The 13,085-nt window shown below is 39.2% G+C and overlaps 1 protein-coding gene across 4 annotated transcripts in view; it reads right to left on the bottom strand.

The window, feature by feature from the left end:
- The window catches only part of samd4a (sterile alpha motif domain containing 4A), a 174,381-nt gene extending 169,037 nt beyond the window's left edge, over nucleotides 1-5,344 (bottom strand). For 2 of the 4 annotated variants that reach the window (XM_063049125.1, XM_063049148.1), the window contains exons 1-2: nucleotides 4,867-5,222; nucleotides 3,631-4,154 (exon numbers count right to left, since the gene is read on the bottom strand). In XM_063049125.1, the coding sequence (XP_062905195.1) occupies nucleotides 3,631-3,826 (196 nt within the window). In that variant the 5' untranslated portion in view covers nucleotides 3,827-4,154; nucleotides 4,867-5,222. The other 2 variants (XM_063049146.1, XM_063049135.1) reach the window with 2 other exon arrangements.
- Nucleotides 5,345-13,085: the final 7,741 nt, after the last annotated feature.

The following is a 13,085-nucleotide window of genomic DNA, read 5'->3' as shown; positions in this document are numbered from 1 at the left end:
CCAACATTTGCTCCACAGCTTTCAACCCTGTGTTCTTCCATTTTACTGCTCCATTTTAACTGTCATAGCTTCAGCTAATAAGGACAAGTCTTGTAACAACAACGGATAAATATGAAGACTAAACTCTTTAACTAAAGTGTTTGTCATCTACAAAAAACGCTCCAATTCTGTAACAATATTTTTTCAATGAACATCTGAGACGTTTGATGGAAGACACAGGAGCTATGTTATCTAAAAGGCAATTAATTCTCAGAAGTCAAATACAAGTCAAATAGGATAAAGAAATAGTGGAATACTGAAAGAATGACTTTAACTTGAGGAGACTGAAATTCACAAGTAATTAAATGATGCTCCAGTTGTAGTAAGATTGGAATGTACCTTTCCTCAGCTTTGGGTAGTCTTAGAAAAAGAATATTTGAATTCAAGTTTGTGGAAAGTTATGAAGCAATAGCAAATTATCACTGACCCTGCAAAGGACAACTTTTGAGAAAGATCTAGCCATAGTAAAAACCTGCAATTTTTTTTTATATAAAAGGGGCCATTTCCAGCAGACCCTTAGTTTACAATGGCAATTTAATAGGATTATTGCCCATCCCATTGAAAAAATTCTCTGACACTAAAGCAGGAAGGCAATTTTATTCAACTTCTAAACAATTTACAGAGCACAGTAATTATTGGAATATTTATTACACATACATGTAGATGCTGAAATATATTTTTAGAAACCTTTTGAATTTAGTTATGCATAGGAATAACAATACTCATACATAAAATTTGCCAAGAGTTTAAATTAAAATTTAATACAAATGAAAAAACCCATTTTAATCTCAGGCAACAGAATTCACAATTTTTAGTGTGTTAATGTGGAAATTATATTCCAAATACCTTAAATTCAAAATAATGTCAGCAATTTTCCTTCATTTGGAATAAAATGTCTGCAAACAAAATAGCTTAACTTCACATTGCTGTAAAAGCAGAAAGCATGGGAAACCTAAAGTTGCTGTTGATTATACAGTATAATGGCAAACAGATAATATTGTCAGTTTTATTATTCCAATTATCAGACTATCATGACAACAGGTGGCATAGAGTTGCCTTGAATATAGAAGGGTGAAAGCTAATTTGTGCAAGTTTCAACTCATGAGAGGTTTAGGGAAATACAGAAATGAATAATACTGTATTTTTTAGTGCAGGACAAGCATAAATCTTACATAATGAGTCATACCAACATCACAAAAAATTAAAAATCTAAAATCCACAGAACTCCATTGTCAAAGACTATGGACATTTATTTAACTGATGTTTACAATGGAGCTCAACACAATTACACTAGTAATGAGTATCAAAAGATTAAGCTCAAGTATTTAAAGCAATACCAAATAAAAGGAGTCAAGAATTCTTTTTTGCTCATCTTGATGCAATGAGCTGAAACAGGTTGCCTACAATGGTGATGGAAATAGAAAGGTCAGGTTTAGGCTAAGGGGTAAGATGTTTAGTTCGAATCAGAGCAAGAGCCATCTCCACAGAAGGTTGTTGGAATCTGTAAGAATTTGACTGAATGACTGGTGGAGGCAGGTATTCCCACAATGTTTATGTACCTACACAAACACTTGAACTCTTGACAAAATGCTCAAATGAGATTTGCAGAGATTGGTTCCTGATGGTTGGCGTGAATATGGTGGGCCGAAGAGCCTGTTTTAATGTGTAATAATTGCAGGACACTGAAAAGGCATTTCAAGAAAATGATTTACAGAAATACTAGGACTTACTAAATCACTTTGAAAGGACTCAGCATGAACTGCACAAGCTGAATGGTCTCCCAGCATCCCAATGACCAATGATGACATTGTACAACTTTAACTATTAATTCAACCCTAAGTGAACATTTCACCCCAAATTAGTTACATTATCCTACATCCTTTCAGAGCTGTTTAAGGCCCTAATTATACCCCAAATCTATTTGTTATTTGTCAGCAGTCCCTTATTCCACCAGCTGCATTGAATTTTTTAAATAATAGTTATACTTAACTACTCAAAAATCAGAGTTATACCTATTTTTCAAGTTTCCACATTTTTTTCAGTCGTGTAAAGGTTTTAAGTCTTTTTAAAACTGAATATTGTACTCAAACCTGAATACAGAATTTCACTTTCTTGCAAATTTGAATACAAATATCTGCATTAGGTGTCCACTTTGGCTTACTAGGTATAATCCAATTCCAATCTGAATAGGACAGGAAAAATGTATTAAAAAAAAATTTGTAACCTTTCATTGCAGGGTTCCACTCAGTGCAGTCTTTACATCAAAGTTCATGAATACAGGAACCACTGGTAACAAATACAACATCCATTTGAGTCTCTGTTTCAACGACAAACTTTCATGATGTTTTATCTTTTACATGAAACTATGCATTAGTCATGGGATAAAAATCCAGTTGAGGCACTTAACTGAGTACCTCAGATTGTTCCATCCTTACTGTATCCTAAATTTCTTGATTCAACTACTGATGCATTTTTGAGAGCAGAATATCAAGTGTTTTTCGCTGTGTTCTTGACCCTTGTATATCCTAAATCAAAGTACAGCCACTAAAATATTCAAAATCTACTTTCCCATCCCCCAATATGATCTCAGAGCCACAGACTAGAGTACATGCTGAATGCACACATAAATATCCTAGCAGCAGACCATAGTACTGGGGGCTGTCAGCAAATGGCAGTACAGACAGCTGCCAAGTCTTGCAGGCTCCGTGTTCTAATATGGAACAGCTGGAAGAGGACTGTGCATTCTTTTCTCTGAGTAAACACTAAGGGCTCTGTTCAGTATTTGACTGCAATCAAGCTTAAAGATTTCCACCAATCGGTGAACACGGACTTCTACAACTTTTCCCCAATACACCCTTTGTATTCCTAGAAAAAAAATCCGTAAGATACACATAATTAAACAATTATGGGGGTGGAATTTTTCCAGGTTGCAATGTTATATAATTCAATCCTGTCACACAGAGTAAAACAGAATAAGGATTTTTCATTCTCCAAACAGTATTTACATTTGCAGCTTCTGCAAGTATCATGATGCATCTCTCTCCAAACATGGTCTGCATATTAAATATTCACTTGTTTCCTGAATAACAAGGGCCTTTCATTTGATATTTTATTTTTAAACAGAAGTCGACTAAGAAATTGCTTCAATTCTTGCATGAAAAGGTATCGTTTCCTTGACATAGTCCCAATAGTGATTTAAACACCAACCTTTTAGATGTCGGCTAAGATAAAATTGTGATTCATTTAAATTGAAAAATTGTTAATCTATGTAATCAGTTTCTGGATTTGTTGCGATATAGAAAAAAAAAGCTGCATCTAACCACTAGAATCAGAAAAGAAACCAAGCCACGTTGTCCAGAAAGCACAGGATACCCAGACTCTACGTGACATGACTGGATTATTGCACAGGAAATTGCAGAACAAGACGCATCAAAGCGTTTTACTCTTTTACGTTAATACGGTGCTGCTTGTACACCGCAATTAATTTTACCAGTTGCCAATTATCAGACATAAACTGCGTTTGGATATTAGATTACTATTTTACATATCTCAATACGAGATAAGAAAAAATATTGGTTGCGTTAAACTTACCAGCATCATTTGCCTCTCCCTCGAGAACGTGAAGCTCGGTGCAATCGGACAAAGAATGCTCTAGACAAATCTGAAGGAAACGAGCCTGGGTCCGGCTCACTCGTTTCAATAAGGACAACAAAGCTACAGTTTGTTCACATTCATTCCAACCTTTAAACCACCCTGCCAAAACACCGACTTGATCTCGAAACATCATAATTGAGAATCTCAGCACTCTGCTGGTTTATTTCGTTGGGATTCTTCAACACGAGTCACCCCGTCACGAAAATAAAATCAAGCTCTGAAGCATGTAGAGGAGGGGTTGTCACATTTTTGTGTGTGGATCCAGTTACGATTTTTTTCCTTTTCTGTAGAATACGTCACTGTTGACACGTTCCCTCTTCCTTCAAGGAAATTGTGGGATAAAAATCTACCAGACACTATAAGTACATCACCTGTCCGAATTAGCAAATCTTTGGCTCTAGATCTTCTTTCCTCGCAATGTCAATTTTACTCAACGCCTACATTTCCATGAATGGCCAAAACTGGAAAGGAATTAAAGATAGCCATTTAAATTAATTATCACATTATAAATTGTTCAAACTTCACTGCTCCTGCAACAACATCATTAATATTATAATGAAGCAGTTCCTTTCGGTTTATAATGAACTAAAACGACATAAAATGGACTCGAAACGAAAAGATATCAAAGGTCTGAAGCGACTTATTTTCTGAGAATGGAATAACTAATTGCCAATCAGTACATTATTTAGATATCTCCCAAACCAATGCAGAGCAACGCAATTCCTCTAGGTTTAGGCCCAATGCAGATTGACTGAGACCAAAATAAACTATCCACCCGAAGCTCAAATACGCGAACGTCTGCAACCGTCGCCTTGGTCCTTAAAACATATTAATTTAACACTGCGGAAACTCAGCAACTCTACAGGCGGTTTCACAAGAGAGCTGTAACAGTTTAATTTACAGACAAGCGAGTTTCAAAATTCAGTTTAAGGCGATGGATGCCCTCAAACCGTTAGAAAAGTTAATTCCAAACTAGGACTCAAAGAATACCTACGGTTCGGTCATTTTAAAAAAAGCCTTTTAATCCCAAACGATAACACCACTCCCCTCCTCCCAGCCCCTCCTAAAACAACATGAAAGACGCAACATGTGTTAAGATTATTAATCAATGTGACTCAAAAACTCCTCCCGACTACAACTGCAACGGCCACACTCCGTCGCCTGCCCACGAACCTCGGCACAGTGAGCTCAGGCCCGGCTCCTCATTCTATTGGCGCTGCTCCGTGCAGCAATGACGGCAGTCGCCGACTTCACAGCTGAATTTATTTTTAGCCACGTCCCCGACGCCGGTGCTGGCTCCTCAGCCCTGGCACACACCATTACGTCATGGGCCGGCCACAGAGAGGCCGCGGCCCGGGGTAATTCGCACGGCGTTGCGCGCCGCCATCCTCGCCATCCCCGCACCTCGCCCGTTGCTAAGCGCTCGCCAAACACCACGCGTGCGTGAGATGTCGGGCCCTCACTGGAAGCGGAGGTCTTAGTGATACGTATTTATTTTTTTAAGAAACCTCCAGCCAGTTCTCCCAGCGGCGTACTGACCCGTCCATGTTTATAAAAAAGTGGGAGGCAGTGACCCTCTGCCGCTTCTTCTGGTCAGCGGCAGCCGTGCTGTTGACATAATGGTCAAGAGCGCGGCCTGCCGGTTGCCCGCGCCGATTCCCAGGCAAGGGGGCGAGCTGCCACGTCACGTGACCACCGTCACTTTTCCATGGCAGCAAAATTCTCCCGGAGTTCTACAGTCCACTCTAGTAACATAAATCAAACATAGAAATTAAAGGCCCACTCTGATAATTAAAAAATAGTGCAGGTTTCCCTATGGGCTAGCTCTTCATTTTCATTTTAACGTTCTAATTTTTTTCATATACATTTGTTTTATTCAAATAATTAAAATACTTAATGCAGCCTGTACTGATTAGGTCCATCATTAGTCCAGATGGCGTTACCTTCCATAAACATCTATCTATCAGTGATGCAAACAACAGGAATTCTGCAGATGCTGGAAATTCAAGCAATACACATCAAAGTTGCTGGTGAACGCAGCAGGCCTAGGAAGAGGTGCAGTCGACTAGCCTTGACGAAGGGTCTCGGCCTGAAACATCGACTGTACCTCTTCCTAGAGATGCTGCCTGGCCTGCTGCGTTCACCAGCAACTTTGATGTGTGTTGCTCTATTAGTGAAGATTATTTTTGACGTGAATATAAAGTGAACAATTCTATAAGGCAAGCACAATGCAATTAAGCAACTCAGCCTGGATGTGTTATGCATCTCTGTTTGCAGATGCTTATTAGGCTGAGAAAACAGCACCAACACATCCTTTTTTTTTGTTACAGTCTTCAAATGTAGTGCATTAAAGCTGCAACATTGTCCATTCTTCTTGGGAAGAGTTTCTCATTCCGCCCTGATGAAGGGTCTCCACCCCAAACATCTACTGTTTACTCTTTTCCATAGATGCTGCCTGACCTGCAGAGTTCTTCCAACGTTTTGTGGGTGTTGCTTTGAATCTCCAGCATCTGCAGATTTTCTCGCGTCCATTCTTCTTTCATGGTTTTAAATTTTTACAATCATTTTTCATTAATCAATACCATTTTTGTAAATAATAACGGCAGAATTTGGTTATAGGTTTCAGTGTAGCATCCCATCCTTTCGAATTAACCTATTTACCAATTATTTTCTGCATAAACCTGTTTTGTCAACAAGCACAAAAGTATTAATTAGGTGCAACACACACAAATCCTGGAGAAACTCAACAAGTCAGGCAGCACCTGTGGAAATGAAGAAACAGTTGACGTTTCAGGCCAAGACCCTTCTTCGGGGCTGGAAGGCAAGTGGGAAGATGCCAGAATAAAAAGGTGGGGGAGGGGAAATAGGGCAGCTAGAGGGTGATAGGTGAAGCCAGCTGGGTTGAAAAAATAAAGGGCTGGAGAGGAAGGAATCTGTCAGGAGAAGAGAGTGGACCATAGGAGAAAGGGAAGGAGGCTGGGACCAGGGGGCGGCGGGGGGGGGGGATGATAGGAGAAGAGGTAAGAGATCAGAGGGAATAGAAGAAGGAGGGAGGGTATTTTTCTTTTTAACCAGAAGGAGAAATCAATATTCATGCCATCAGATAGGAAGCTACCCAGATGGAATACAAGATGTTGCTCCTCCACCGAGGGTGTCCTCAACTCGGCACAAGAGAAGGCCATAGACTGACATTTCTGAACAGGAATGGGAATCAGAATTAACATGTTTGTATTTAATTAAGCAATTGAATTACTTGATGTGAAGTAAGGGTAATCTTAGAACTGTAGAAATCTTTAATGCAAAAGCAAGCTTATTTCAATGATGATATCATCAAGAATTACAAATCTTACCCCAATTTCTAGCAAAGACACATCCAATCTTCATCCAGTTATGGGCTGAGTATCTGCCTTAACCAAGCTTAGAATTCCTATCTCCTCATTGATGGGCTGGGGTGAAAGAGAGGGGAAGAGGAAATTCTACAACTTCTCTTTATTCCTTGTACATTTTGGCTTAAATTTATGCCCTGCTTATTGACTTCACTGCTAAGGCAAACAGACCGGTTCTTCATTATTTATCTTGAATTAAATACTCTGCCTCCTCTGTTCAAATGACATTGAGCTTGCCCTTCCTCATGACAAAATTTCTAGATCCTGCTGGCAACATCTTCAAATTCCCCCTGAATTCTTACCGGTGCTTTCATATTTTCAAAGCTTAAACAGAAGGTCAAGGCATCTTTGCAGCCCCTCTCATCTGCTGTGCCACTGAAGATTACCATGGCCAATATTGTTTTTTTTCATTCACTTTGCTGTCCCTAAATCCTCTACTTATCTCAGCCATGAATAGACTAAAGTGAATGAGCATAATAATCCTGTGGTTTTACAGTTAATGTAGCACTTTACTTGTTAAAGATTAATGGGTTATATTAGATAGTCAAGTGAACCGCATGGAATCTTTTACAAAAAAAAATAAATTTTGACCACTATCCACCTGAATACAGTTAGACCATTACTGTATATATGAAATTCAAATGTATACCATTTACCTTTACAATTATAGTCAGAATAGAGAATTTTACAGTAAGTTTCAATGCTTAGGTCCCTTTTTATTTATATTAAGTACTAGTAACTTAAAATTGTTTTGAAATGCATGTTGTCATACATTGATGTTTGAAAATATGTTAGGCTATTAGTGTGTTTGAGCCAAAAGTGAAGCAGAGGCATAATTGGAATGTGAAAGACAACAAGTAGTATGTCACTAAAAGAATAGGTAACATTAAAAAACGCTGGGCAAGCGGAATAGAACATGTATAGGGAGTGGACGCCAGAATCCAGAATCAAAACCACACAGGGCAGGAAACGGTAGGTTATGAATTTGCATCGCTCCCCTTCACCAAGAACTTCAAGCTTTTAGTGCCCCCTGCAGGATTTTAAATCTGTAGTTGAAAAAACATTTTATATAAAGGGTCCTTTTCATGATTGATATTTTTACATATCAAACTATAAGTGCCCCATTAAATTATTTGAAGATTGTCCAACCGATAAGATTAACCTGCTCTGGCTGAAATTAAATATTGGAACAATGTATTTTTCCTTTAAGGTTGTTCAGTCCTTTAATATCTTGCTTTGAGAACAGCCAACCAAATTCTTTAGAATGCAATTACAATCCAAAAAAAATGTCTAGATTAAACAGAGCTCAGAACTTTAGAAAGTATTTATTGGCAGACAAGGAATAATCCTGTGTTAGGGCAAAGAACCTGAACATATCATTATAAAACCCTTTTAAGGAGAGTTTTGATTCACAGATTTAAAGAAGATGGAACATTGAACATCATATTTAGTACTAGATTGTATTCTGAAGGTCATCTCTTTATTTATCTGTCTGAAGAACAAAACTGATATTAAGACGTAGTTTTTTGAGATATTCAAAAATGAATTAAAGAAATTAGAATTTTTTTTATTAATCGCAATTGTGAACAATAGCCAGATCAGAAATGCTGATCAAGTCAACTAGTTCCCAAAGGGAACTCTGATAGGCCAATCACCACACACCTGAGCAGTGCGGCGGAGGTATGAATAGCACTCAAAATATTAATACTTAAGGAATGATAGCTTACTTTGAGAAATCATTGATTATAGTCTGGTGAGAAAACTGAAATAGTAGAGGGAAACAAATAAAAACATTCACCAAAAATTAATTTTTGCAAATAGAAGTCCAAAGAAGAGCACAAGGAAACATAAGGAATTAAACAGCAAGAAGAAAACTTAATTCCACTTTCAATACAATTTATTGAAACAATGTAATAGTTTTCAACTTGACCCACCTGATGATTTTAATGATATAAAAATCAAATAGATTCTCAAACAGGTGGACAGCCCACTTAATTAAGCTGTAAACCACAGTAATAAACATAACACACAAACAATTTTCAAATCATGGATAAAAACAACAGATTCATTCCCTCCCACCCCACCCACCTCTGAACAAAGTTATTAATTTTTGAGTGCATTCCAAAAACACTCAAGCTTGACATCAAAGGATAAGATAACAGTACACTGGTATCCATCACCTCGAACATCTGTAACCCTCTCACCATGGCTCATAACAAACTTGGCTCGTTAGCCAGCTCTGGCTAACAGACACATGACTCGGCATTCCATGGGTAACAGTGAGAAGGCCACCTTCAATAAGCAACTTATTTTCCATATATCTGGGGTTAATATGATTCAGGTTCAACCAAACAGGGAAATTGGAATGTTCTGATGAGGGAATGAATATTGTGGTGAATGTTGTGTAAATGCTGCCCCATGCAAAGTTATCATTCGCCAGAAAATAACATTCCTTACACTGGAATAAAATTAAAGTGGAAGTATATTCACAGATATTTTAACTTTAACCAACAATTAATAGGGGAAGAAAAGAGCCCAGTACAGTTAAACCAGTCTAAACGTGCACATAAATGTTGGAGCTCATTTCTGAAGTAGTCGGGTGCTTCACTTTGATTACTCACGCACTGACCCCACATTCTGTGTGGAGGACACCAACCACAGTTCGAATTTCCTTTGAAGATCATTTTGAACAAACTGATTAACTTGGGGGCATTGGCACTTCCTCCTTGGAACCACTCGTCTGCACAAAGAACTTCTTACAACGGGATTTCTCCTTCGAGTGGCACTCTGAGAGGATCTTCCCTCCTGCCTAATGTCCCCAAACCAGACTACTATCCTTCAAAAATCAGATACTGCCCAGCTCTCTCAAATCTTCCCTCACATCCCACTGGGAAGAAATTTACAACACGTACCAAGACAACCCCAACTGGCTGACACAACTTTCTAAGTTAGACAAAATGGCAACTTATCTTTAGCTGAAGCCAAAACATTCTTACAAACAGGGCACACTGTTTTTACAGAAAACTGCTAAAATGAAAATACCTCACAGCATAGCAGTAGAAATCTTAACCAGGGCCTTATACATGCATTTGATCTACCACCTAAGCTACAGTGGATACTATTTACAAAATGCACCACTGTTCCTCACATAGACAACTCTGAAAGCATCACTCAAACTTTCATTAAAGACAAAAACTCCATGTGCATAAGAACACTGCCACCACCTGATTATCTGTTTTAAACACACACACACACAATAAGACTCAGAAACATAAACCTGTTCCTACATCGTCGCTGGAAGCAAATCCTGGATCTCTTTCTCCAACTGAATTGTGGGAGCTCCTTCATCAAAAGAACTACAGCAAGTTAACACAGAACCAAGCACTTTCAGTGCAGTTCAAGACAAATCAATGAAAGGTGGCCTTGTCAACAGCACCCATATCTTCCCCACCCCCAAAGAAAATCATCGGAAGTCTGAGAGGAGGAATTTCACTCAGATCCACTGCCCGAGTAGCAGAAGGAAGCAGCAGGTCACGGCAGTGTAAATTGAGCTTTGACCAGCAACCAATCCGAACATTGGAAATTTGAGAGGAGGGTATTTTACTCAGCTCCATTGGCTGAAAATCAGTATGGCGCTGTATTCCAAGAAGGGGGATTAGCAGATGGATTTTTACAGCAGCTCGTGGGTGAGCGCACTAGGGGATCAGCTATTTGGATTGGGTGTAGTGCAATGAACCGGAATTGATGAACGAGCTTAAGGTGAAGGTACCCTTTGGGGTAAGAGATCATAATATGATCAAATTCACCCTGAAATTTCAGCAGAAGCTAAATTGAGATGCATTAGTAAGGCAAATTACAGAAGTATGAGAGGAGTTGGCCAGAATCGATTGGAAAAGAACACTGACAGGAATGATGGCAGAGCAGCAATGGCTGGAATTTCTGGAAGCAATTCGGAAGGCACGGGATATATATATCCCAAAGAGGAAGGAGTATTCTAAAGGCAAAATGACACAACCATGGCTAACAAGAGAAGGCAAAGCCAGCATAAAAGCCAAAAGAGAAGGCATATCACAGACCAAAAATTAGTGGGGTTAGAGGAGTGAGAAGCTTTTAAAAACCAACAGAAGGCAACTAAAATAAGTCATTAAGGAGGTAAAGATGGAATATGAAAATAAGCTAGCCAAGATATTAAAGAGGATAGCAAAAGTTTCTTTAAGTACATAAAGTGTGAAAGAGAGGCAAGAGTGGATGTAGGACCACTGGAAGATGATGCTGGGGAGGGAGTAATGGGGGGGGGGGGAAGGAAAAGGCCGACAAACTGAATAGGTATTTTGCACCAGTCTTCACTGTGGAGGACACTAGCAGTATGGTAGAAGTTCCAGGTGTCAGGAAGTGTGTGAAGTTACCATTACTATGGAGAAGGCTCTTGAGAAACTGAAAGGTCTGAAGGTAGATAAGTCACCTTGATCAGATGGTGTACACCCCAGGTTTCTGAAAGAGGTGAGTGAAGAGATTTTGGAGGCATTATTAATGATCTTTCAATAATCAATAGATTCTGGAATGGTTCTGGATGACTGAAAAATTGCAAATGTCACTCCACTCTTCAAGAAATGATAGAGGCAGAAGAAAGGAAACTGTAGGCCAGTTAATCTGACTTCAGTGATTGGGAAAATCTTTGAATCGATTAAGGATGAGGTCTCAGGGTACTTGGAGGCACATGATAAAATAGGCTATGGTCAGCATGGTTTCCAGAGGAGAAAATCTTGCCTGACAAATCTGTTGGAATTATTTGAAGTAACAAACAGCTTAGACAAAGGGCACTTGGATTTTCAGAAGGCCTTTGACAAGGTGTCACACATGAGGCTGCTTAAGAGCTCATGGTATTACAGGAAGATACTAGCATGGATAAAACAGTGGCTGATTGGCAGGAGGCAAAGAGTGGGAATAAAGGGAGCCATTTCTGGTTGCCTGCTGGTGACTGGTGGTGTTCTACAGGGTTCCGTATAGGGACCACTTCTTTTTACATTATATGTCAGTGACTTGGATGACAGAATTGATGGCTTTGTTGCAAAGTTTGCGGATGATATGAAGATAGGTGGAGGGGCAGGTAGGCCTTGGACAGATTAGGAGAATGGGCAAAGAAATGGCAGATGGAATACAGTGTCAGCAAGTGTATGATCATACACTTTGGTAGAATAAATGAAAGGGTTGACTATTTTCTAAATGGAGAGAAAATACAAAAACTGAGGCACAAAGGCTCTTGAGACTCCTTTTGCAGGATTCCCTAAATTGGCAGGTTGAGTCTGTGGTGAGGAAGGCAAATGTGATGTTAGCATTCATTTCCAGAGGATTAGAATATAAAATCAAGGATGTAATGTTGAAACTTTATAAAGCACTGGTGAGGCCTCACTTGGAAAATCGTGAGCAGTTTGTACCCCTTATCTTTGAAAGGAAGTGCTGAAACGGGAGAGGGTTCATGGAAATGATTCCTGGATTGAATGTCTTGTCATAAGAAGAGTGTTTGATGGCAGTGGGCCTGTATTCACTCGAATTTGGAAGAATGAGGGATGTCCTCATTGAAACATATAAAATGGTGAAAGGCCTTGATAGAGTGGATGTGGAGAGGCTGTTTCCTATGGTAGGAGAGTCTAAGGCCAGAGGACACAAACTCAGAATAGAGGGACATCCTTTTAGAATGGAAATGAGGAGTAATTTCTTTAGCCAGGGAGTGGTGAATCAGTGAAATTCTTTGGCAAATCTTTATATTTAAGGCACAGGTTGATACTTATTGGTCAGGATATGAAGGAATACAGGGAGAAGGCAGTAGATTGGGGCTGAGTAGAAAATTGGATCAGCCATGATGAAATGGCAGAGCAGACTCGAGGGCGGCCAAATGGCCTAATACTGATCCAATATCTATTGGTCTGATGGTCTAATTGAGATGGAAGGAAACCTTGCACCAACCATGAATAGTCCATTGTCCACTGTTCTAGTTTATTGAAGACA

The sequence above is a fragment of the Mobula hypostoma genome, chromosome 1 (genome assembly GCF_963921235.1).
Source record: "Mobula hypostoma chromosome 1, sMobHyp1.1, whole genome shotgun sequence".
Classification (NCBI taxonomy): Eukaryota; Metazoa; Chordata; class Chondrichthyes; order Myliobatiformes; family Myliobatidae; genus Mobula; species Mobula hypostoma.
Note: the sequence above shows the minus strand (reverse complement) of the source record. Positions and strands in the feature narration are given on the sequence as shown.